The 25,149-nt window shown below is 37.8% G+C and overlaps 2 protein-coding genes across 3 annotated transcripts in view; one reads left to right on the top strand and one right to left on the bottom strand.

Moving 5' to 3' along the window:
- ASB3 (ankyrin repeat and SOCS box containing 3) overlaps window positions 1-25,149 on the bottom strand; it is a 119,049-nt gene that overhangs the window by 93,588 nt on the left and 312 nt on the right. The gene's annotated exons all lie outside the window — the stretch shown is intronic.
- Window positions 778-9,769, top strand: CHAC2 (ChaC glutathione specific gamma-glutamylcyclotransferase 2). 2 transcript variants are annotated; one of them, XM_043918020.1, is made up of 3 exons: window positions 778-1,055; window positions 6,904-6,939; window positions 8,518-9,769. In XM_043918020.1, exons 1-3 carry the CDS (start codon window positions 921-923, stop codon window positions 8,911-8,913), a joined length of 567 nt encoding a protein of 188 aa, XP_043773955.1. In that variant the 5' UTR covers window positions 778-920; the 3' UTR covers window positions 8,914-9,769. The 2 variants fall into 2 exon arrangements, with proteins under 2 accessions (XP_043773955.1, XP_043773956.1); XM_043918021.1 differs by lacking the exon at window positions 6,904-6,939 and having other exon boundaries at window positions 802-1,055.

The following is a 25,149-nucleotide window of genomic DNA, read 5'->3' as shown; positions in this document are numbered from 1 at the left end:
AGGATACTTGACCTATTGGATAAACTCATGAAATCTGTTAAATTCTTCAACAGAAAAACGTACACAGATTCCAAATCCTGTATAAAATTACAGGAGGTCCCACATATGGCTTCCAAAGCCTATGCGCAAGCTAAAAACATTTACCTACATTTTTCTGAGTGAGTTTCTGAGTATACTAAAGATGACTAAGGTCGTTTCACACACAACATTTAAAAATATAAGCAGTTTTTGTTGAAATAATGATAGCTCTTCCATAGGCACAAAACTTCTGTAGTAAACTCTGTCTTTGAAAGGTAAAAAGATTTTTTTAATGTAAATAAAGTCAAATACAGATTACAACCGCTGCTTGCATTCCCCTAGCTCTTGTTAAATGGGCAGAAATCCAGTTTTCAAAGCATAAGAAATGTCTTTCTAAGTGCCACGTAAGGTGCCCATAAACAGTTCGTCTCCGTGTATCTAGACCACGCCACCGAAGATTCCCACCCTCTCTCTTCTCCTCCCATCTGAAGAAAGTAAACACACCCAACCTTAAAGCCACACTAAAAGGATTGTGGGTACTGTAGTCTTCTGACCACACGCACCTCAGGAAAGGTAGGGTGATAAAACAGAGGCTGCTGAAAAATCCATTGCTTAGCAGAGAGGAAATCAATGCTTCCAAATACCCTAAGCAAACAGACAAAACAGTGACGGTGGCGGAGACAGGGAGGGAAACCGCCCCGCGAACTGCAAGTCCCAATGTGCTTTGCGCCCCCAAGGAGGGCGTGCAGCCTTGCGCCTGCGCAGCCGGTTTCTTGCGTCCGGAAAGTCGTAGTCCCTTGCCGGCAGCAGCAAGACAGCAGCTCAGAGCCCACGGAAGAGGGGACGGCCACTGCCGCCGCCGCCGCCACCGCCAGCCACCACGGAGGAAAAGCAAGGGAAGGATGTGGGTTTTCGGTTACGGGTCTCTCATCTGGAAGGTGGACTTCCCCTATCAGGACAAGCTGGTTGGATATATCTCAGGCTACAGCAGGCGCTTCTGGCAGGGCAGCACCGACCACCGCGGAGTTCCTGGCAAGGTGAGGCGCAACCGGTCCCCCACACTCACTGTCCCCGGAGCACTGTTCCTCAACTCCTTGTCCAGCTCTGCGGGACTCACCCCACCGCCAAAGGCCAGTGGGTTAGGGATACTGCTCCTACCTCTGTGCGCCTTCCTCGGCCACCTGCCCCCGACTCTGGGATCCTAAACCAAGGGCAGTCCTTTTGAAGCCGCTGGAGATGCTGGTGGCAGTTACTTCTTGAGGAGGCAAGAAACGTGGGCACAAGCTCCCACAAGGCTGACGTGCTGAGAGGGGATCCCATTTCTTGGCAACTACCCCCCCCCCCCCCCCGCCACAAAAAAGGTGTGGAAAGGACAGGAAAATAAACCTTCCTGTCACCACGGAGTTGACATACTAAAATCAACTAGTAAATTCAGCTTTTTAACAATTAAGTTTGTTGGCATTTCTGCATTCTGCCAGATTTTCATTGGTCTGAGCTTAAACGTGCATGTTATTTCTGGGATTTCTTTATATCTTTCCAAAGGTTTTATTTTATGACACCTATGTTCACAGAAAAACTAGTTTCCAAAATTACCTCTGGTTATAAAGGAGCTTATGTTGATCACCTTGGTTGTCAGGTACTTCAGAAGTTGAGTCCAGCTTTGTTACCTAAGTAGCACAGTACCAATACTATAACCAACATTATTTTAATGTTTTTTTCTTCAGTGGTTCTCCTCTAAATTATAAATGTGAGATTAAGTTCTCTGATCCATTCTTCAGTCAGTTATGCAGGGACATTTATCTTAATACACTGTAAATACAGAGAATAACAGCTCACTGCTTATGCACATCAGCCTCGTTTTGACTGCAAGACAAGTAATCCATAAGGAAAACTGAATTTTGAGTAACTAATAATTTGGATAAGCTGAACACTTACTATAGCTAACTTTTAGAAGAGTACAAAATGTTTAATTGCTAAAATACTGAGAATTATGAGCTTACCACTTTCTTTAAAAAAAAATTAATATTGGCTCAAAAGCAGGAAATCTAAAATGCTAGAAATCAGATGTAGAAAGAGATTGAGGTTAATTCCAAAGAAATACCTGTAGTATTACATCATGGAAAAGGGAAGAGAAGAAGGCTGTAGTTTGCACCTGCTCATAAATGAGACACAGGATTAAAATCACCCAAAAATGCCATTCTACCTCAACTAGAGTTGGTAAATTAAAAATCTGGCTTTAAGGTAGACTTGAAAACAGGGGAGTGATTTACCACAAATGCACATGTACAGGCCAAAAGAGATTTCATGGCCAAACTATCTCCAAGAATATTGTAAAGTAACATTTAAGACTTTAAAGAACTAAGTTAAATAAAATGCCTTTTGAGTTGTCAGATATGAGCACTTAAAATTGCCATTCTGCAAAGGAATGTCTTAACCTAGGCTTCAGTTTAAAAAACCAAGTATTAAATACTTAAGAACATGGTCATAATAGCATATTTCAGTACTCGACTCTCAACCAAAATGTTTGTTACACAGCACACTGAGTTATGTACACTGTCAAAACAAACTGATGATAAGAAATTGCCAAGTCAATACAACAATTCATGAGTCTTTAATAAAACAGTAAAGAAGGTAGCTATAAAAGTCAATCTCTCTTTACTTAAATATATTAAAACATAAGGTAGGAAGGTTGGGGGCGGGGGTGCTGCAATGGCTAACAGTTTGATACCAATCTTTATTTAAAGAATCCATCCTAGCATATTGAAGGAAAACCTAAAACATTAAACATTTTCTAAGTATACTGTTCTGCTAAAAAAAAAAAAACAAACCAGAAAGAACATTATTTTACTTCACATTTTCTATTATAATAGAGCACAAGCCTTTTACAAATATTAACTGTCTGACAAACCGAAATACAAAAGGCTACAGAAACACCTAGCAAATTAGAAGAATAATGAAGATTCTACATAGCACCATGTTTCTTACAGCAACATATGCTGCTAGTGAGCCAGTCATCAGTACATATGAAATGTGATGTTACTCAACAAATGTTGGACTCATTTCTACATACTGTAATGTGACATTTGTAAGAAAAATGCCAAACCTACTTCCTTTCCTAATTATGCTTTCTTTTTAGCTTCATTAAATTTTAGTATCTTCCTAAGTTTAATTAAGCATTTCATTTATTTCTAACAAAACTAGCAATTTCTTATCAAATTAAGGATTTATTTAAATGTGAAAAAGTGTTCACAGAAAGAATATATTTCAATTTCAAAAAGAACATTTTAACACAAGAGATAATCATGAATATTTACTAAATCTGTAACATTTCTAGATGGTGATCAGAAACATTATTCATTACCCAATGAAAGGACCCATCATGGCTCATATTTCACATCTTCCAATCCTATTCACCATTCAAGACCCCTTCTTCAGTCTCAATGCCCTCCCCAAAAAATTTAAGTACACTTACAAATTTACATTGTTTCCCTAATAATAATAGGAACAAACAGCTTAAGTTTTATAAAATATTTCTGGGTAAATATATCAGTAGTATCAACAGTCCACGTGTATTTCATCCATAAGCAGTCAAAGGGACCCATCTATTTTCCCTTCATGATTCCCTACATATGCTCTTTGTTTTCTGTTTCAATTGTCACCACCTACATCAAGGACTTGACTACCTCTCCCCCTTTCAACAATTACTACTGAGCACTCACATATAAGTGGGCAACACCTATGCAAACAACAATACCTACTAAGTGCTATAAGGGAAAAGGTGCAATGAGAGTTTAGAAGGAGCTGCTGCAAAGTTGCCTGGAAAGACAGCCAAGTCTTTATGAAAAAAGTGGCAGGAGGATACCCAAGGAATTCTAAAGAAGGGCATTCCACTCTGCTGTGCAATGCTGTGCCGTGCCTAGTCACCCAGTCATGTCCAACTCTGTGACCCCATGGACTATAGCCCGCCAGACTCCTCTGTCCATGGGGATTCTCCAGGCAAGAATACTGGAGTGGGTTGCCACGCCCTCCTCCAGGGCATCTTCCCAACCCAGGGATTGAACCCAGGTCTCCATACTGCGGGTGGACTCTTTAACGTTTAAGCTACCAGGGAAGCCCATTCCACTCTGGGCACTGGTACATTCAAAGATATGAATGTTTGTAAAGGTCCCATCACTTCATGGCAAATAGATGGGGAAACAATGGAAACAAACAGTGACAGACTTTATTTTCTTGGGCTCTAAAATCACTGCAGATGGTGACTGCAGCCATGAAATTAAAAGTCGCTTGCTCCTCGGAAGAAAAGCTATGAACAAGCTAGACAGCACATTAAAAAGCAGAGACATTATTTCGCCAACAAAGGTCCATCTAGTCAAAGCTACGGTTTTTCCAATAGTCATGTATAGATTTGAGAGTTGGACTATGAAGAAAGCTGAGTGCTGAAGAACTGATGCTTTTGAACTGTGGTGTTGGAGAAGACTCTTGAGAGTCCCTTGGACTGCAAGGAGATCCAACCAGTCAATCCTAAAGGAAATCAGTCCTGAATATTCATTGAAAGGACTGATGCTAAAGCTGAAACTCCAATACTTTGACCACCTGATGTGAAGAACTGACTCATCTGACCCTGATGCTGGGAAAGACTGAAGGAGGGAGGAGAAGGGGTCGACAGACAGGTTGGATGGCAGCACTGACTGGATGGACATGAATTTAAGCAAGCTCTGAGAGTTAGTGATGGACAGGGAGGCCTGGCGTGCTGGAGTCCATGGCTCACAAAGAGTTGGACAGGACTGAGCAGCTGAACTGAAAAATTATAAATAATTCATTACAGCTTGAGAGGGAAGTGGTAAGAAGTGAGGTTTATAGTTAACTCATGCAAAGGAATTTTTATTTTATCCTGCAGAATATTATAACCCTGAAAAATTTAAAGCACAAGAAAATTCAAAACCCAATTTTTGCAAAAAAAAGTCAACCTAGGGCCATGTAGAACAAACTGGAGGCAGAGACAGAAAGCCCTAAGGAGGAAACTAAAGGATGAAGAGAAAACAAATTTAGAAAATAATCAGAAGATAAAGCTACCAAGAATTAGTGAGTAGGCTGGTGAAAGGGGAAGCAAGGAAAGGTGGAGAGCAGAGCTCGTCCGCAGACCACCACCATTTCTTGCTCAGTCTACCTCCTTCCCACTTAAACATGCATACTGTATACTTCCCCGCCATGAACATCCTTGTATTGATGGACCCTGATGCTGGGAAAGACTGAAGGCTGAAGGAGAAGGGAATAACAGAGGACAAGATGGTTGGGTGGCATCACTGACTCAGTGGACGTGAGTTTGAGCAAGCTCCGAGAGATGGTGAAGGACAGGGAAGCCTGGCGTGCTGCAGTCCATGGGGTCGCAAGAGTGGGACACAACTGAGCGACTGAACAGCAAAGATACTTTAACACACCAATCTTCCCAAAGAACCTGCTTTTATCATGCCAGTCACCTACTAACTTGAGTGCTACAGTAGCACCTCATTTCCTGTTTCTCCCAAATTTCAGTGGCTTGTTTTTTTCCATTGCCCCCCAATTTCAACTCCAATCTTTAGCTTTTCAAATCTGACTCTATCCTATTTCTCCAGTTGTCTTTCTGAATCATCTTCCATACTTGGAGAAGCCTCTGCTAAAGTCAGACACTTTGGCCTGGTTTAATTCTGCTCCTAGACCCTTACTCAGAATTGTGTCTTTCCTTCTGACCACCCAAGACTCAGAATTATTACTTCACTTAATAAACAGCATACATCACAGCCCTTAAGTATTCTCTACCTATTTCATGTTAATAAGTTCATATTCCAGACTTACAATATAAGCTTTTAAAAACCAGAATCAGTTTTATCGTCTCTACAACAAAGAATAGGTATTCAATAAATAGTTCCAAATTCACTTTGAAATTGAAGGTAATATGGCAATTCCTACATGACCCACATCAATATATGTATCCTCACTGTAGCATTATCTTAAATAGAAAAAAAGCTAAATATAAATGTCCAACAGTACAAAGATTTTTAAATTATAGCTCATTGATGGTCGAGTATCATGGACCTATTAAAAAGTATCAGAAGACTAACAGGAAAGTTAAATTTAAAAAAAATCCAAAATTCCATGTGTTCCATGATTATGAGTTATCTATACAAATGGACAAAGACTAGAAGGAAGTAGAAACAAGGATGGCACAAATATCTGAATGATACAGGTTCACTATGTGTCACACAGCAGGCATACAAGTAGGTAAAGTTGTGGCTTACAACTCAACTCTCTCACTAATGTCTATTAAATACACAACCTTTGAGACAAGGTAGGACTTGTATAAAAAAAAAAAAAAAGCAATTCTCAGACTGTTCCAGACTTACAGAATCAGAAACTACCTCCAAGTAATTTTTATCTACACTTGAGAACCACTTCTCTATAGGAAAGCACCCTGGAATGTCATGTTTTGTTCCTCAGTGGAACACTATAGCAATCTTTATTCCCTGATGAGAAAAAAAAAGTGATCAGAATATTTATTTATAGTTGCTTCTTCCTTTTGCTTTTGATTTCAGTCACAGGTGTGTTTTTGTGTGTGTGTGTGTGTGTGTGTGTGTGTGTTTTAATATATCCATTCTAAGTGAATACAATATACCTATTATACACAAATTTCAGAGAATTTTTTAAAAAGGCCAAGATAGTTTGGATAAGATATTCTTTTAATTCACTTTAAAATTGATCATAAAAATAAGTAGCTTTTAAAAAGTGCTCAGTATAAACAAATGAAGTTAAAAATATTCCATGTCAACAGTAAATTGCTAATGCTCAGTTACTGAACTTTAATTCAGGAAAAAAATTTTTTTTTTTTTTTTTTTACTTTTCTTAAAACAGCCTGGAAGAGTTGTGACTCTTGTTGAAGACCCTGCGGTATGGTATAATTCTTTTTCATATAATCTTTAATCATAAAATGTTAACATGTTTTGCAGTTTTAATAATCAGTGAAATCTTATTAGCAGTCATCACAGACAATTTGAACTACACTAAGCCTAGAAATTCCTCTCTGTATTAGTTGTATTTCTTCTTATGTGCTGGGAAAAATTGGGATGCAGAATTCAAGGTAGACAACAAAAAGCCAATGGCATGTAGTCTCATTTTTCCCTTCTTGATGAGTTTGTTGACTGAGAATTTTGTGGTTTCCTTTCACGTTAACGGAGCCAATCCTCAGACAGCCAGATGACCACAAAGAATTAAGTGAAAGCCTTAAAGCTTTCCTCACATTTGCTAGGAGTCTAGTATTTCAGCAAAAATCTGTCATGAATTATCACTTTCTTTACTGCCTAATCTTATCAATAGCACAACAGGTTTTTTAAAAAGTATGAAGTACTAGAAAACTTATCTCTGATAGTTCTCTGTTTCTTAAATATTTTCAATCATTTTATTGAGATCCAAATTTTACACTGTGAAGTTAAATATTTAACTTTAGAAAGGACTTTGATATATAAAAATCAAAGCAGCAAAAATAATAAAAATCAAGCAATAGCAGATGAATAATGGTGAAATTATGAAATGCTTTCATAACTTACATTAGGAAAAACATCTATAAAAAAATGGCTCCAAACTGGTAACTAAAAATCCTAATTAGAGGTAATAAAAGGCACTTTGTTCCTATAGAATGTTAATTTATTCAAGATAATTTATTCAACCTGAAGTTTAATAATTAAAAGTTATCAAGAAACTAGAAAATCTGTGTTACAAACTATAAATCTTGCTTGTATCACAGATATTTTATTGATACTACAAAAAATCTTTGCAGCTAAAGCACATTGCTTTTACTGACACTGTTCATAGGCTCCCTAGACAGAGTTTGCCATTTACTCTTCTGGATGGAGTAATTTACTAAGGATATTTGAAAGTTTATGCAGTGAAGAAATGAACAAATAAATGAACCTATTGCCTTAATAGTTGATTACTTTATTACAGAGCTTTTAAAATACAGAACTCTTTTTGCAAATAAGGGAACAACTAATATATTTTATAAGGGCTTCCCTAGTGGCTCAGCAGTAAAGAATCCACCTATCAATGCAGGAGATGTTGGTTTGATCCCTAGGTCAGCAAGATTCACTGGAGAAAGAAATCACAACCCACTCCAGTGGGTTTCAGCATAGTATCAGTGAAATGCTTATGGATTAAAGATTTAGAACTATATTTTTAATGACTAAATGAAGATCTGATATTTTTCATATCAGTCCCATTAGTTAAAAGACATAATTTTAAAAATTTAAACAAAGATAAATATCCTGGTATACAAGGAAATTATTCAGATTGAAGAATTTAAAATGCTTATTTCCTTTATTATTTAGTATATACCTCTTCGTTACACATTAAGGGAAGCAAAACTGCACTGATTTCTAAGAATATACAAGATATTTTCTTAGCTCATAATCTATCTTCACCTATTTTAGCCTTGTAAATACTAAATGATACATTCTTTTCATTTTTCAACAGGGTTGTGTATGGGGTGTTGCTTACAGACTGCCAGTAGGAAGGGAAGAAGAAATAAAAGCATACCTTGATTTCAGAGAAAAAGGAGGCTACAGGACCACAACAGTCATTTTTTATCCAAAAGATTCCACAACAGAACCATTCAGTGTGTTGCTATACATTGGAACATGTGATAATCCTAATTATCTTGGTCCTGCACCTCTGGAAGACATCGCTGAACAGATTTTTAATGCAGCTGGTCCAAGTGGAAAAAATACAGAATATCTTTTTGAACTTGCAAATTCTATGAGAAGCCTTGTGCCAGAAGATGCAGATGAGCATCTTTTCTCTTTGGAAAAATTAGTAAAGGAACGTTTAGAAGGAAAGCAGAACTTCAATTGCTTAAAAAGACCTAATTGATTTTTCCAAACAAGCAGAACTTTTAATCTTCAGAGAATGGCTTCACTACACAATGGCAATATGATTTGTAAACGTGTTGACTTGAAAATCTTAGTTGTGTTTAATGTTGTAGTCAAGATAATACCTAAATTCACAGTTTAATTGCAGTTGGCCTGAAACTCATGCATACTCAAAATATTGGTATATAGTTAAAGAAAAAATTCAATAATATCATGAATGATTCTCCAGCTACATGATATTGAATACTTGCTCATGAGAAGTTCTTTAGAAAAATACAATGAAGGACTCATTTCAGATCTTGTTTTTATCTAAATACACTTCTGTTGTTTCATATTCCAGTACTAGTTTAAAGTTGTAGAGAATTAAACCAAAAGTCCAGTAAATATAATAAGGCTATGCCTTTAATATATTCCCATATGTTAACTCTGTAATCATGGTTTAAAATAAATAAGCTTAAAATAACATATAATTAGATATGTATGGTAATATAGACAAGATTTTGGCCTTGATCGTGAACTTCTTTGTTTAGAGTTTAAATGAAACTCCAATTTAAGCCAAAAGGTTAACATTTTAATATAAAAATTTCTTTGAAATTACAATGTACTATATCTCTCCTTTTTTGAATAAATGTATTTTACTACATGGTAAAAACCCTTTCTGCTAGAAAAGCACAAATTACACAAATTACGTCTAACAATTTATCATTCAATTTGTATTAATCTTATACTGAAACTTAAAAAAAAAAGATAGGCTTTTTGATATTACAAATTAACAGAAACATGTATAGTGAAAGTTTGCTGTTTGAAATGGCGTTTAGAATTGTAATTTTTTTAAAGTAAGAAGTGGCGTTACCTGATCATTTGCTACAGTTTTTTTTCTTTCTTGTATCTTGTCACTTAACAAAGGTATCCACTAAATATTGTGATGATGCTACCCACCTAGGAACCATGTATACATTATTAACACATGTAAAAGTAACCTTGATTCAGACTAATCAGATCAGTTCTTAATTAGAAGTGATTTCCTTCTCAACAGGACATACAGTCTATCTAAAATCTTTCAACATGAAAAGAATTTTGGTATCACATTAGATTTAATGTGAAACTAATAATTAGCACAGAAGTTGTTCATGTAAAATAAAGCTGTCCTTTTCATGTTTCTTTTTAATTTGTTATAAACACCTTACTTGGTAATTTAGTCAGCTACATAAAATTTAAAATATTTTTCAACATTTTCAGTATTCACTTTCTAGAAGGCATTTCACCTGTCCTATACAACAAGAAAAGCACTAACATTCATTAATGAATATTTCATAAGGATGTACTAGGCACTTTACACACAGGAGCATCCTCTCAGCTTGTTTTCATAGTAACTTGTATACAAGTACACATCCAGTAAGTAGCAGAAGTCCATGTCTCTGCTAAAGCGCAAGAGTCTACAATATATTTAAAAATCCACATCTTTACTAACCTACATCTTTTTTGTGTAATGAAATAATATGTGGCTTCGTAGATACAGATATTAATTTTGATAGATGTATACAGATTCCCACAAATATAATTAGCCTGTCCAAGAGTCACATGCCATAGCTCAGAATCACATAGATGTACTCAGAGATCCAGCCTTTCATTTTACAAATAAACCTAAGTCCAAAGAAATTTGTAACTCCCAAAGTGGTTCTTCTACCATTTAATATATGCTACATATCAAGGGAGAGGGATTACTTTGGGATCAATCCACATTTGTATCTTTCTAGACTTTCAGTTATTAATAGACGTTAACTAGAAAATACACATGTGGTATACCATCAACATTTATAGGGAGGCCATGATCCAAAGAGCCCAGGAACAGGGACATTCATTTCCACTGGGATGGGGAGAAACATAACTAAAATCGAGAAGCTAAACAATACTAAATTGGCTGCTAGGATCTGGAGCCCACAAGTGACTAAGAATCTATCATAAAGGTAGTAAGCTATCTAGAGCAAAAGTTATTTTTGTTAGCAAAAGTACAAGTTTCTTTATAGCCCTGGGACCTCACTTCCCAAGCAATCTCTCTCATTCTGCCCTCATTACACATGTAACTCAGACTCAGTCCTCAGAGAACAAATCTTAGGTGTTAAATTTTAGGAATTCAAGAAAAGTATGAGCATAAACCTTATATTGAGAAAAGAAAATTTTAATAAAAATCTCTATAATGGAGATGATATTTTAAAGTAGGTCTTTCTACTCCTACTCCAGGCCACTATTATATTTCCTTTCCCCACTCCCAAATAAATAACACATTTACTCTTCAATCTACCAAGAAGTGTAAGCACAGTCTAGATACAATCTCCATACATAAAAAGTTATCATTAAGAGAAATAAAGTTTGTTGTGATGTCAACCTTGAATATTTAAAAACATGAACGTGATCTATTCCTTCAAGACTGATTTTAAAACATTGAATAGTCAAGATTTTATTCTATTATGTTAATTTCTATTTTCCATAAAAACAAATCTTTTTTAAATTATAACTGGAGTAGTTGAGAATATCAATGTAAGCATCTTACTCCTATAATTTATATCCCTGATTCTTTCAGTTATATGATAAATGTGCTTAAAATTCCCTCTCATCACATTAAAAATTTATATATCAAATAGGATATTCCAATTATGTTTTTCAACAAAAATACTGTGACTATATTTTCTGTAAATTTTTTCAGCTTTTAACAATCTTTTTTTTATATTTACTGTTTATTTGGCTGCAACGGATCTTAGTTGCAGCATGCAGGATCTTTAGTTACTGCATGTGCGACCTAATCCCCTGACCAGGGATTAAAACCAGACCCTCCTGCATTGGGAGTGCAAAGTCTTAGCCACTGGACCACCAGGGAAGTCCCTAACAATCTATTTTTATGAATTTCTAAGGCTTTAAAATAAAATCACCCTAAGCACAAGATTTTTTCTATTTCTTACTGGAAATGTCCCTCCAATCTAACTTTATTCTGCTGTTCTCCACCCACTCCATGTAGTCTCAGGTCTCCAATGATTTTCTTATAGATCTGAGTCTTCATCTTTCTTTACAACTCTGATGTATCAGACACTAATGCCATCACTCAATCAATCTGTGTACCTGATAAACAGTAGTCAAAGATGTAAACAGAAATACAAGGAAGGGTAGCAAAATGTTGCAAAGCAAAAAAGCTCAACACTTCCACTGCATTTCTATTTACGTCTTTGACTACTGTTATTCAGATACACAAACTGATAAGAGTCCTAGGCTTTGATTACCTAAGAGTCCTTAAGCTTTGATGGGACCAGATGCCATCTTAGTTTTCTGAATGTTGAGTTTTAAGCCAACTTTTTCACTCTCCTCTTTCACTTTCATCAAGAGGCTCTTTAGTTCTTCTTCGCTTTCTGCCATAAGGGTGGTGTCATTTGCATATCTGAGGTTATTGATATTTCTCCTGACAATCTTGATTCCAGCCTGTGCTTAATCCAGCCCAGCATTTCTCATGATGTACTCTGCATATAAGTTAAATGAGCAGGGTGACAATATACAGCCTTGATGTACTCCTTTCCCGATCTGGAACCAGTTTGTTGCTTCATGTCCAGTTTCAACTATTGCTTCTTGACCTGCATACAGATTTCTCAGGAGGCAGGTCAGGTGCTCTGGTATTCCCATTTCTTTCAGAATTTTCCACAGTTTGTTGTGATCCACACAGTCAAAGGCTTTGGCGTAGTCAATAAAGCAGAAATAGATGTTTTTCTGGAACCCTCTTGCTTTTCCGATGATCCAACAGATGTTGGCAATTTGATCTCTGGTTCCTCTGCTCTTTCTAAATCCAGCTTGAACATGTGGAATTTCACAGTTTACATACTGTTGAAGCCTGGCTTGGAGGATTTTAAGCATTACTTTGCCAGCACGTGAAATGAGTACAATTGTGCAGTAGTTTGAGCATTCTTTGGCATTGCCTTTCCTTGGGATTGGAATGAAAACTGACCTTTTCCAGTCCTGTGGCCACTGCTGAGTTTTCCAGATTTGCTGGCACACTGAGGGCAGCACTTTCACTACTGCAGTTGTGTACACTGTTGTAGCTGTGTGCCCTGTTTCTATTACATTTTAGTATTATTAAAACTTATATGTAGTATTTCTTAATAAGAACTCAAAGCAAAGTTAGCAAGGAAGCCCTGAAGTTATCTCTGACATGACTTAGAAGGTTTTGTGTTGGTCAAGACCTATCGTTCAAGCACGAGCTGTAAGACTTCTCAAGTAAAATAAGAATCTTATAACACAGCAAGAGCAAGAGTTTCCTACATCTTCTTGCCTCCAATCTTATGTCTTCTTTCCATCACATTCTGTACTCTGCACTCACAATTGTTTTTCTAAAATATGGAACTAATCTAGTCAGTAATGAAAATGCCTCCCAGAGCATACGAAGTAAAGCTCAAATTCTTTAACCTGGTATTCTACGACTTACAATCTAGTGTCAACATAGTTGTCACATCTCACTTCCCACCAGCGCACACTCGCCATGCTCCAGTCACACCTCCCTCCTCAATCATGAAGACCCAGCAAAAAAGAGGGACTAATGACATGTGGCAAACAACAACTCACGCAGCAAGACTACCTGGATAAAAAACATAGCTCAGGACTCCCCTGGTAGCACCGTGGTGAAGAACTCCCCCGCCAATTCAGGGGACACAGGTGAGGTCCCTGGTCCTGGAAGATCCCACACGCCATGGGTAACTCAGCTCGTGCGCCACAACTATTGAGCCCCCGGGCCGCGACGACTGAGCCCGGGAGCCACAACGACCCAAGTCTGTGCACCTACAGTCCGTGCTCCACAATTAGGGAAGCCACCCAGCGAGAAGTCCTCGCACTGAAACAAACAGTAGTCCCCAGATGTCGGCCACAACTAGGAAAAAACCCTTGCCCAGCAACAAAGACCCAGCACAACCAAAAATAAAAAGTAAATTAATACAAAAAGAAAAAGATAGCTCCCAGCTATCAAGAAGCACATTTGCTGGAGAGATGCATGACCAAGCAAATCAATGTTACTCATCATAAAGACTGGGACATAACATATAAGCAAAATAGAGACAGATAAACTGTTAAAATAACAAGATCAGAGAAAGCAAAAAAAAAAAAAGATCAGAGAAACCTTCACAGAAAAAAAAAAAAGTTGTTCATGTATCAAAGAATAGTAGCTAACACTTAAGGAGCACTTCCTGCAAATACCAAAATCTACTCTAAGTACTTTACACATATTTATCCCCAATGAGAGATAAAAAGAGTTTAAGTTAAATGAACACATTAACTATCACTGATTACTAGAACATGCTAAGCGGCTGTGCTGAGCACTAAAAAGGAACAAAACGGAATTAAGCCCTTTAATTCTGGTAGGGGGGAAAAGTGAGAGATGGTAGGTTCCTCCCCCCGCCCCCGTAAGTTTTAACCCCAGTGAGATTCTTTCCTGAAACAGGATAAAGTTAAAAGAATTAAAAGGATTTATTTGGGGCTTCCCTGGTGGTCTAGTGGCTAAGACTCCAAGCTTTCAATGCAGGGGGTCCAGGTTCGATCCCTGGTCAAGGAACTAGATTCCATATGATGCAAAAAGAGTCAGTATACCACAATAAAAGATCTCACATGCCAAATGGAAGATCGAAGATCCTACTTACTGAAACTAAGACCAGGCACAGCCAAATACATAAATATTTTTTTAAAAAACAGATTCATTTAAGTACCTGTATTCTAAGGTCAGAGAGAACCTGTATTCCCTGGTGGCTCAGAGGTTAAAGCGTCTGCCTGCAATGTGGAAGACCTAGGTTCGATCCCTGGGTCGGGAAGATCCCCTGGAGAAGGAAATGGCAACCCACTCCAGTATTCTTGCCTAGAGAATCCCATGGACGGAGGAGCCTGGTAGGCTACAGTCCACAGGGTCGCAAAGAGTCGGACACAACTGAGCGACTTCACTCACTCATTCTAAGCTCACAAGTCTTTTTTTAATTTAAACATAAGTATGTTTTGCCCAATTTTTCTCAATAACACTGATTGATTTATTCAACAAATACCTATCAATTACCTACTTTATATAAGACAAACTAAGCATATGTGCATTTTCTTTCACTTCCTACCAAAGTCCCACTGAAGTGCATTCAAGCATTCCAGAAAGAGAAAGCAGGTGGGATTATATTGAGGGTGAAGCAAGCACAGAGAAAGCCGCAGTCTAGAAGCAATGTGCAGACGCACAGGTATGCACGCGTACACATGAGACAGCTGCAGCCACACAGGCCATTCCCGCCAGCAGAGTCTGAAGAAGAGCCAAATCGAGAGACAGAAGAAGGGGGCTGTAGGACAAAAATCAGGAAGATTAAAGTATCTATATGAGATAGGCACACCAAAGCTTTTATCTCACTCCTTTACACACAGAGTGTCTAGCAGCAACAAAGCTAGTTTCAGGCTTAAAACACAACTTTTTTTTTTTTGGTAATTTAACCATCTACCCTGAAAGCATCAGAACACCTTCATGCTCCACAATAAAGCCGTCTTCATTTGGGCACAGGGAGGAGGAAGAGGAGGAAAAGCAGCTCTTTTTCTTCATTTCACAATAAAGTGAGGCCCAACAGTTGGGCCTCTCTGCACACTCAAAAGAGCTCAAAAATCCTTTTTTTTTTAATTTTTGAGGAATGGCAAAAGCACAAAAGGATAAAAACAATCAACTCACCTTAAGGAAGCAGAGCTTTTAAACTTATACATGTTTAAAATTTGTAAGTGCTATCCTCAAAGAAATTCATGAAGATGCTGCATCTATTAAAAATGAGCAATTGGAAAGAAACTATGGAAACAGGAAAAAAAAAACTGACAAAAGATATTCAAAAAAGAGAATTGACAGTCAAAGGAAATTTGATCTCTTGAATTGATCTTCCATATTACCTTTTTTTCTTTGTCTTTTTTCTACTTGGAAGCATCTATCCAAATGGTATTCTGAATAAAACAGAGAAAATGGAAGGTGCAAGTGAAAGTCACTCAGTCCTGTCTGACTCTTTGCGACCCCATGGAACCTGCCAGGTTCCTCTGTCCATGGGATTCTCAGGCCAGAATACTGGAGTGGGTAGCCTTTCCCTTCTCCAGGGGAGCTTCCCAATCCAGGGATCGAACCCAGGTGTCCTGCATTGCAGGCTGATTCTTTACCTGCTGAGCTACCAAGGAAGCCCAAGGAAAACATAATTGAAGAAATAATATTAGAAAATTTCCCAGAAATGAACAAATAGGACTCAAGGGGTGCAATGAAGGATAAGTAAAAAAGATCCACAACTAGAAAGAAATACTCTCATAAAACATCATAAAACCAACGATATAAAGAGTTCAATAAAATATTCCAGAGGAAAAGGAATATTAGTTGCTAAGAAGGAGAATCAGACTAGCTTTGAGATTCTCATCAGATATATTAGATAGTAAACTGCAAAGGAATGATGTCTTCAAAGTTTCAAGCAAAACAAAATGATTGAACTATGAATTCTATTCCCAAACTATTAACTGAGAAGGCAAGATGAATGCATTTTCAGATATACCAGGCCTGTGAAAATCAAAGTATCTACTTTTTATCATTTCCTTAAAAAAATTACTTGTAATTATTTATACCCCAACAAGGTGGGAAAGAAATGTGAGATAAGGATGACATGGAATAACATAAAACAATAGATTTAACCCAGGAGAGTTACAGGAAAAAATAAAGATAGATAGATAGGTAATAGATAAATATACATCAGATTTGAAAAGCAACTAGTGTAATTAGAACAAAGTGTTTCAGAGCTTAAAATATATCTTCAAGAATAAAATGGACTCACTTAGCAAAGGTGGTACTAATTTTAGAGAGCTAAGGGAACATTTTAAAGGGTAGAGGACAGACACGATTACATTTCCTTCTCTGCAGTTCAAATTACACCTCTGGATTTTATAGTGAATAGTACTTGCATAAACAATATTGCGAAGTTTGAGAATCAACCTATAAACAAAGCACAGAAAAACTGAATAAAGTCACAAAATGCAAATGTTACAAACATATAGTAGCAGCAAACTGGAAAGTACTGAAAATGGTATTAAAAGCTACACATATTACGTACTTAATATGTAATGAAGGCACTACACTAAAAATAGCCTTACATGCAGTAACTCACTAAAAACAAAATGGCAGCACTGAGAAGTGGCCAAAAGAACAGATTCAGGAGCTCAAGACTGTTCGGCTTTGATATCCAGTTCCACTGCTTACCAGTGCTATGACTTTGGGCAAGTTGCCATATTTTGTTAATATATTTATTTCACTTTCAGACTTCTGAAATCGAGACGAGTCTTACACTAGATGGCAAGTCATAAATTTAATTGGCAGCAGTTATTTTGTTAATAATAAAAAAAACTTAAGAGAGAGCTCTAAAAGCAGTGGCAAAGGGGAACTGTTACAATTTAAAACAGATTTTAAATTGGGACTAACATACACACTACTACATATAAAATAGATAACTACTAAGAACTTACTGTATAGCACAGGGAACTCTATCCAATACTCTGTAATAGCCTATATGAGAAAAGATCATAAAAAAGAGTGGAGATACATACATACATATATATATATATATATATTATAGATTCACTTTGTTGTACACCTGAAAGTAACACAAAGTTGTAAATCAACTATACTCCAATAAAAATTTTTAAAAATAAAAATAAAACTGACTTTAAGATAATTAAATGCAAGGCATAACCTTTGATTAGATCCTAAATGGGGGGAAAAGGCCAATAAATGGTGAAAGTTGAAACCAGTGTTATTTTTCTAAGATGTGATAACAGTACACATCTTAGTATACAGATAATAGATAATAATATACATATTTATAGAAGAGTCTTTTTTTATTACTAGTCATTAAGTTTTTTTCAAGGTTTAGGCCAGTTGTCTTATAGAATATACCACATTTTTTGTTTGATAAGTTTCTTATACCCAACCTTGGCAAGAATGCTACCCAGGTATTTATACACAGGTGTTGTATATACTATGTTTTAAAAATTCATTCTAACAGAAAAGTCTTAGGAAAAAAACAAAAGTATAAGGCATGGGATTGAAAAAAGAAACATTCTATCTTGGTCTGAAATCAAATTTCCAATCTCCCTTTTTTCCTTGTACCTAAGAAATGAATGCATCCAATATTCATATTCCCATCTATATATTTGCTGGCATTCTGACACCTGTATACATGCTGCGTTTTAACCAAAAATGTCTGAAGGCCAAAGCTTTTCTCATCATTTATTTTTCCCAAAATGTGTATCCCAGTCCTCTGAAGTCTTCTTATTACCACAGAGTAAATTATATATAAAGGAGGAATTGGGAGGGAAAAAAGATCAGCATTGGAAATTAACAGGAAAGGGCAATTACTGTCTCACAGTCTCTGGAGTAATTACTGCTAAACAACCTCAGACCGCAGGCCAGCTGCTAAAGTTGAGCAAATGTCTTTATTTTTATCGATTTTTCCCTTTATATTTCTAAATGAGAAACAATACAGAGATCTGGGACAACTTTTAACTCAAAGCCCATCTGGTTAGTTCTCATTTCTTTCTCATAAAAATTTCAACTGGAAAAAAAAATTGACAATTTTATTCAGCCATATTTTATAATATGGCAGATATATAATTTTATACCCGTGTGTGAATTATATTAGAACAAACTAACCTCTCTTGTGATTCAGTCTCCTGATCAGTAAAATGAGGAAACAATAAAATCTAACTTTGGGGGTTATTATGAGGAATAAGTCAATTATAAATTTATATCTATAAAGTGCTTAAAATAGTGCCTGGGCACAACATCTATTAAATTAATAGAATACAAAATAAATATGGATCTTCATAATAGTTCTTACATCTTACATTTGTTATTTTCTCCATTTTAAAGTTAAGAAAACTGAGCTCTAAAGAGGTTAAGTAATGTATCCAAGGTCACACATGCAGTAGGTAGGATCAGAATTTCACTGGCCTAACTCCTGAGCCCATGCTCCTAATCACCTCACTTAATTCAGTTGTAAAGAGTTCGCATATAATTATTCAGCCATGCCTTCTTATTAGAAAATCAGATATGCAAAGGTAATTTCTGTCATTACAGCTAATGCCACAATGAATTATCTTTATACATACATCCTTATGTGTCAGGATTTTTGTTTCTAAATCAGAGAATCCAAAAAATAAAATCACTAGGCCGAAAGGTTTACATGTTTTTATTTTAAAAATTACTCATTTTAAAAAGTTTATTATAGCAGGTCAATCTTTCCTTTTACAGCACCTAGATTTCCTATCTTACCAAAAAACATCATCCCTACTTCAATTATACAAATATTCTCCTAATTGCCTCATATGAATATGTATCTTTAAAGCATTTACAATTTTCTTTTTCATTTTTCACTTTTTTGGCTGCGCCGCGCAGCTTGTGGGATCTTAATTCCCCGACCAAGGATGGAACCCAGGCCTTTGGCAGTGACTCTGAGTCCTAACCGCTACACTGCCAAGGAATTCCCACTGCACTGCCAAGGAATTCTCACAATTTACTTTTTACATATTTTATGATGAGGGGATCTGGTTGGTTTTCCTATAGGTGAATTACACCAGCAGAATCTAGTTAAAACATCCTTTTCCCACCAACATGAAATGACCCCCTTGTCACATATTAAAACAGAGACTATTTAATTGGTTTCCACACTTCATTCACCCCATCTCTCACTAAAAGTAATCACCCTCTCTTTTGAATGTCTGCAGTATTTTATCTGTATAGTACCTGGATGGAGGAGACTAATGGGCTGCAGTCCATGGGGTCAGAAGAGTCAGACACGACTTAGCAACTGAACAACAGCATTTTTACAACACTCTTCGAACTGAGGACAGTGCCTCCAAACCATATTTATGAGATAAATAACTGCACAACTTTCTTGCTCTCTCTCCAGATCTATAATTCTGCGGCTAACTGAAAATTGCCATATTAAGACTAATTCTCTTAAAATTAGGCAGAAAAAGGTAGCTTTGTCAGATTAAGGGGCATTATCCTGGAATCCATGAAGCAGAAAGTTAAACAAAATTTAGGACTGTGTTTTCTGTACCATACTTATATGAAAAAAGTCAAGACTATTAAATGAAGCAATATTGACTATTTTTTCAAAATAATTTCTAGGCAGTGATGGGGTTAATACAGATTCAGGACAATCTTCTACATATTTATATTCAAAATCCTCTATGGTAACCAATATGCATAATAATGACATCAGTGTAAGGTAAGATTAAGTGTCTTATGGAATCATCAAAGATATAATACAAACAGGATCACTTGCCTTACAGGCAAAGTAGGTATTCACTACACTGCAAAACTTTTAGAGTGCTAGAAAGGTCCCCTGCTTGACACTAAGTATCTTCTCACTCAGGGAGCTACTGCCTAAAGCTTTACCATTAATATTCAAGCTTTTCATTTTAAGTCTAAACCAGAAATAGATTCTCAGCCAGGGGCCATCCTGCCTGCCAAGGGACATCTGGCAATGTCTGCAGACGTTTCCGGTTGTCACACTTGGCGGGCAAAGCAGGAGGGGAATAAGGCTGCTGCTACCATCTAGAGGACACAAGCCAGGGTACCACTAAACATGACACAATATGCAAGACAGCCCCTCCCGACAAAGGGTCACCCGGCCCGAAACGTCAACAGCACCAAGGCTCTGAGAAACCGGCATATACCCTGCTGAAAGGCAAAAGCATAACGTTTTTAATTTAATGTACAGATAAACAAGCCCTCCACTTCAATCCAATCAAGCCTTTTTTCCCCTCTACTCCTCCGCCATGCTGCCAAATACACTGGTTACTTACTTATCCTCATCATCTACAACTCCTCAAAGCATTTACTTAACTGGTACAGTTCTTTCTCTTGACTTCTTTGATATCTCAGTTTTCTGACTTTCTTTCTTTACTGGGCATGCCTCCCCAGTCCATTTTGCTAATTCTTCAATGCTGTTCAGTATCTAATGTTGCAATGACTCCTCTTCCTTTTGTTATCCTCATCGTTTCCCTGAAGGATTGCAACCAGCACTATGGCTTAAATATACCTACGTGCATATAGGGATCCCCAGGTGACGCTAGTGGTAAAGAACCCTCTCGCCAATGCAGAAGACATAAAAGAGGCACATTTAATCCCTGGGTCAGGCAGATCCCCTGGAAAAAGGAATGGCAACCCACTCCAGTATTCTTGCCTGGAAAATACCAAGGACAAAGGAGGCTGGTGGCTACAGTCCATACAGTCACAAAGAGTCAGACACAACTGAAGCAACTTAGCACTCAGGCACATGCAAATAACATCAAAATTTATAACTTCAGCTCTGACCTCTCCACCTGTGCCTCAGGTTTAATCAACATGTTAGCTCCACTTGGATGTCTAACTAATGATATCTAAAACTTAACATGTCCAGTAAATTGATTATACTCCAATTAAAATTAATTTTAAAAAGTAACAAGACTTGACATGTCCAAAATAGAACCATTGATTCCAAAATTATTATTATTGTAAGCAAACCACATATATAAAATGTTAATAACTGGAGAATCTAGGTTTGATTCTTGCAAATAAATTTTATGTAAGTCTGAAATCACTTCAAAATAAAAAGTAAAACAAACAAAACACATGATTCCCATCAGTCCACATTATTTTCCTCCCTGTTTCAGTAAACTTCACCACCAGTTCCTCATAAAACATAGTTGTTCAGTCGCTCAGTCATATCTGACCCTTTGCAGCCCCATGAACTGTAGCACACCAGGCTTCCCTGTCCTTCACTATCTCCCAGTTTGCTCAAAATCATGCCCATTGAGTCAGTGATGCCATCCAACCATCCTGTCCTTTATCATCTCCTTCTCCTCCTACCCTCTATCTTTCCCAGCATCAGGGTCTTTTCCAATGAGTTGGCTCTTCACGTCAGGTGGCCAAAGTATTGGCACTTCAGCTTTAGCATCAGTCCTTCCAATGAATATTCAGGGTTGATTTACGATTGACTGTTTTGATCTCCTTGCTATTCAAGGGACCCTCAAGAGTCTGCTCTAGCACCACAGTTCAAAAGCATCAATTCTTCAGCGCTCAGCCTTCTCTATGGTCCAACTCTCACATCCACACATGACTACTAGAAAAACTATAGCTTTGACTATATAGACCTTTGTTGGCAAAGCATCATTAATTCATCTCTGTAAGAACATGCCACATCAAATCCACCAGGAAATTCAAAATATTCTACTCAAAAAATACATTCCAAAGTAGACTATGTCTCCCCATTTCTACAGCTGCCTAACTGGTCTCCCTGTCGCCACTCTTTGCCCCTACATTAGCTTCCTAGGACTGCCATACAAACTACCACAAACCTGGTAACTTAAAACAATAGAAAGGTACTGCTTCACAGCTCTAGGAGTTAGAAGTCTGAAATCGAGGTGTCAGCAGAGCCAAAATCTCCCTGAAACCTCTAGGGGAGGATGTGTCCCTATCTCTTCCTAACTACTGGTGGTTGTTGGCAAATTTTAGTTGGTTTGTAGACACATCGCTCCAATCTCTGCCTCCACCCTCTCTGCGTCCAAATTTCCCTCTTCTTATAAAGACACTAGACATTGTATTGGGGCCCACTCTTGCTCAGTATGACCTTAACTTTACATCTGCAAATATCCGATTTCCAAGTAAGTTCACACTTGCAGGTTCCAGGGGTTAAGACTTCAGCATATCCTTTCGGGGAACACAGTTCAGCCAACAACATCCCCTATAGTCCATTTTCCACACAGCAACCATAATGATCTTCATGAATGTACATCAGGCCACATCGCTCTCCTACTTACAGATCTGTGCCCAGCTGGCCTCTTCCAGCCTCTCAAACTTCATCTCCTAAGTGCCCTCTTACACTCCAGCAACACCAGCCTTCTTTCAATCCCTCCAACACAAGCGTTTCCTGCTGGAAACTGCTGTGTGGCTTCCTCCTCCTCATTTCAAATCATAACTCAAGTGTCACTTCCTCACACAAGTCTGACCATCTACCTCGGTAGCATATTCCAAAGTCATTTTCTTTTACATAACCCTAGTTTCTAAGCAGCAATGACCTGTACCAGAAATTATCTTGAGTTTTCTGTTGTTGTTGGAGCTTCCATTACTACAGCCCCAGAGACTAAATCTGGATAGACAAATACTTTTCATTTCTATTTAGTCAAATACATCTTTCTTCCTTCATGATTTCAGGGTTCCCCTCTTATAGAGCACACTTCCCTAGTGGCTCAGTTGGTAAAGAACCTGCCTGCAATACAGAAGGCCTGGCTTCGATCCCTGGGTCAGGAAGATCCCCTGGAGTAGGAAATGGCAACCCACTCCAGTATTCTTGCCTGGGAAATCCCATGGACAGAGGACAGAGGAGCCTGGTGAGCTACAATCCATGGGGTCTCAAGAGTTGGAACACGACTCAGTGACTAAACCACCACCACCATAACAAGATCACTAAATTATTCCCCTAAATTTTTTCCTTTTGTTTTTTTATATGTGTGACACCTGACTAAATTTTATTAAGAAAGGAGACCCATGATACAATATTAATACCTATTGTTTTCTTCTTGTTATTCATTTGAGTATCTAATCCATTTGGAATTAGTCTTGAACTGAATTCATCGGAACTGTCTCCACTACTCTGAGACAGCATTAATCTCCTCTGACTCCACTCTGCTCTACACTGACTACACTGAAAAGCCCTAAGGGACCACCCAGAAGGATGGTCCTGCCTGAAAAACTCCTAAAAATCCTTAAAACAGCAATCCGAATGTCATTTCTCCTGGCAAGACTTTCTTACCCAATTTCCGTCCTTCCTTATATCTAACATCTACTCTATTATATAATTTAACATCCTTCTACTCTATAATCTATAGTTTATTGCTGTTTTAATCCTTCAGTCGTGTCTGACTCTGAGACCCCATGGACTGCAGTCCACCAGGCTCCTCCACCCATGGGATTTTCCAGGCAAGAATACTGGAGTGGATTGCCACCTCCTTCTCCAGTGGATCTTCACCACCCAGGGGTGGGACCCTCACCTCCTGCATTGGCAGGCGGGTTCTTTACCACTGAGCCACCAGGGAAGCCCACAATCTATAGTACCTGGCTCATAATAAAGTACTTAGACAAGTGCAAAGAGGAAATGTTATATGAGTGTTAACATTTTATTATTACCATAATAGGTTACCATTATTTTTTTTATCACAGGTTACCATTATTTGTGTAATTTGCCTTGCTAGACCATAAGACAGAGGACAGAGATTCATTTATTTGCCATTTTCCAAGCCCACTGTTCACATACACAGTAAACATTAATAGGTAAATCAATGAACAACATCTCAATTCTTTGATGCCGTGGATTCCTTATGTTTAAAAAAGAAATAGGAAACTTTCAAAACAAAAAATAGAAGGAAGCTGCTCTTCCTGCTTTTTGACTTGGAGCAAACTGCAGGGGCAGAGAGAACACACGACGGACGACAGTTTTTAGCAAATCTAGCACGGAGGTCTAGCTTTTCTCACCTCCAGAAAGACAACGAGAAATGCTCTATATTTCACGCTGTATAACCCATTATCAGTTCAGTTCAATCGCTCAGTCGGGTCCAACTCTTTGCGACCTCATGGACCGCAGCACGCCAGGTTTCCCTGCCCATCACCAACTCCCGGAGTTTACCCAAACCCATTATATTAATGATTAAAACAATGGCATTTCTTTAAAGACGGGGAGATGCAAAACTTTTTGTTTTCTTTTGAATGAGGTGAGAGATGTCTGAATCTTACGTGAATTCATAACCTTACGGTCACCTGGCCTTGAACCTTACTTAAAGAAACGTATCGGCTTCCTAAATAAAACAGCGACACAGCACTTCAACTCTGGGATGAAGGAAGAGCCTCACGTCGGGTCAAAACGAGGGGATAATCTAGCTGCCCTCCCCACAAGGAGAGTCTCCATCTGGGCCACCCTCGGAGAAGCGTAGAATTCTTATACGGAGGGACGACAGGTATTCTCGGCTCAGTATCCCCGAACCCAGGGCTGCAGAAACAGCCACCCGCCCTGTGTTAGTCAGGAGCTGAAAAGTACTCAGGTGACCACGGCCCACTGTAAAAGGCGGAGAGAAACTTCCAGCGGGGAAGATAAAAGTGTACAGACGCTACATGCGGAGGAAAGGGAAAACAGAAGCAGCGAGA

Source organism: Cervus elaphus, chromosome 11 (assembly GCF_910594005.1).
Source record: "Cervus elaphus chromosome 11, mCerEla1.1, whole genome shotgun sequence".
Taxonomy (NCBI): Eukaryota; Metazoa; Chordata; class Mammalia; order Artiodactyla; family Cervidae; genus Cervus; species Cervus elaphus.
Note: the sequence above shows the minus strand (reverse complement) of the source record. Positions and strands in the feature narration are given on the sequence as shown.

Bases quoted from the DNA above. Each gene is read 5' to 3' on its own strand.
- CHAC2 (XM_043918020.1), top strand. From the start codon at position 921: ATGTGGGTTTTCGGTTACGGGTCTCTCATCTGGAAGGTGGACTTCCCC. The intron at 1,056-6,903 runs GTGAGGCGCAAC...TTCTTAAAACAG, and splicing joins ACCGCGGAGTTCCTGGCAAG to CCTGGAAGAGTTGTGACTCT. The intron at 6,940-8,517 runs GTATGGTATAAT...ATTTTTCAACAG, and splicing joins CTCTTGTTGAAGACCCTGCG to GGTTGTGTATGGGGTGTTGC.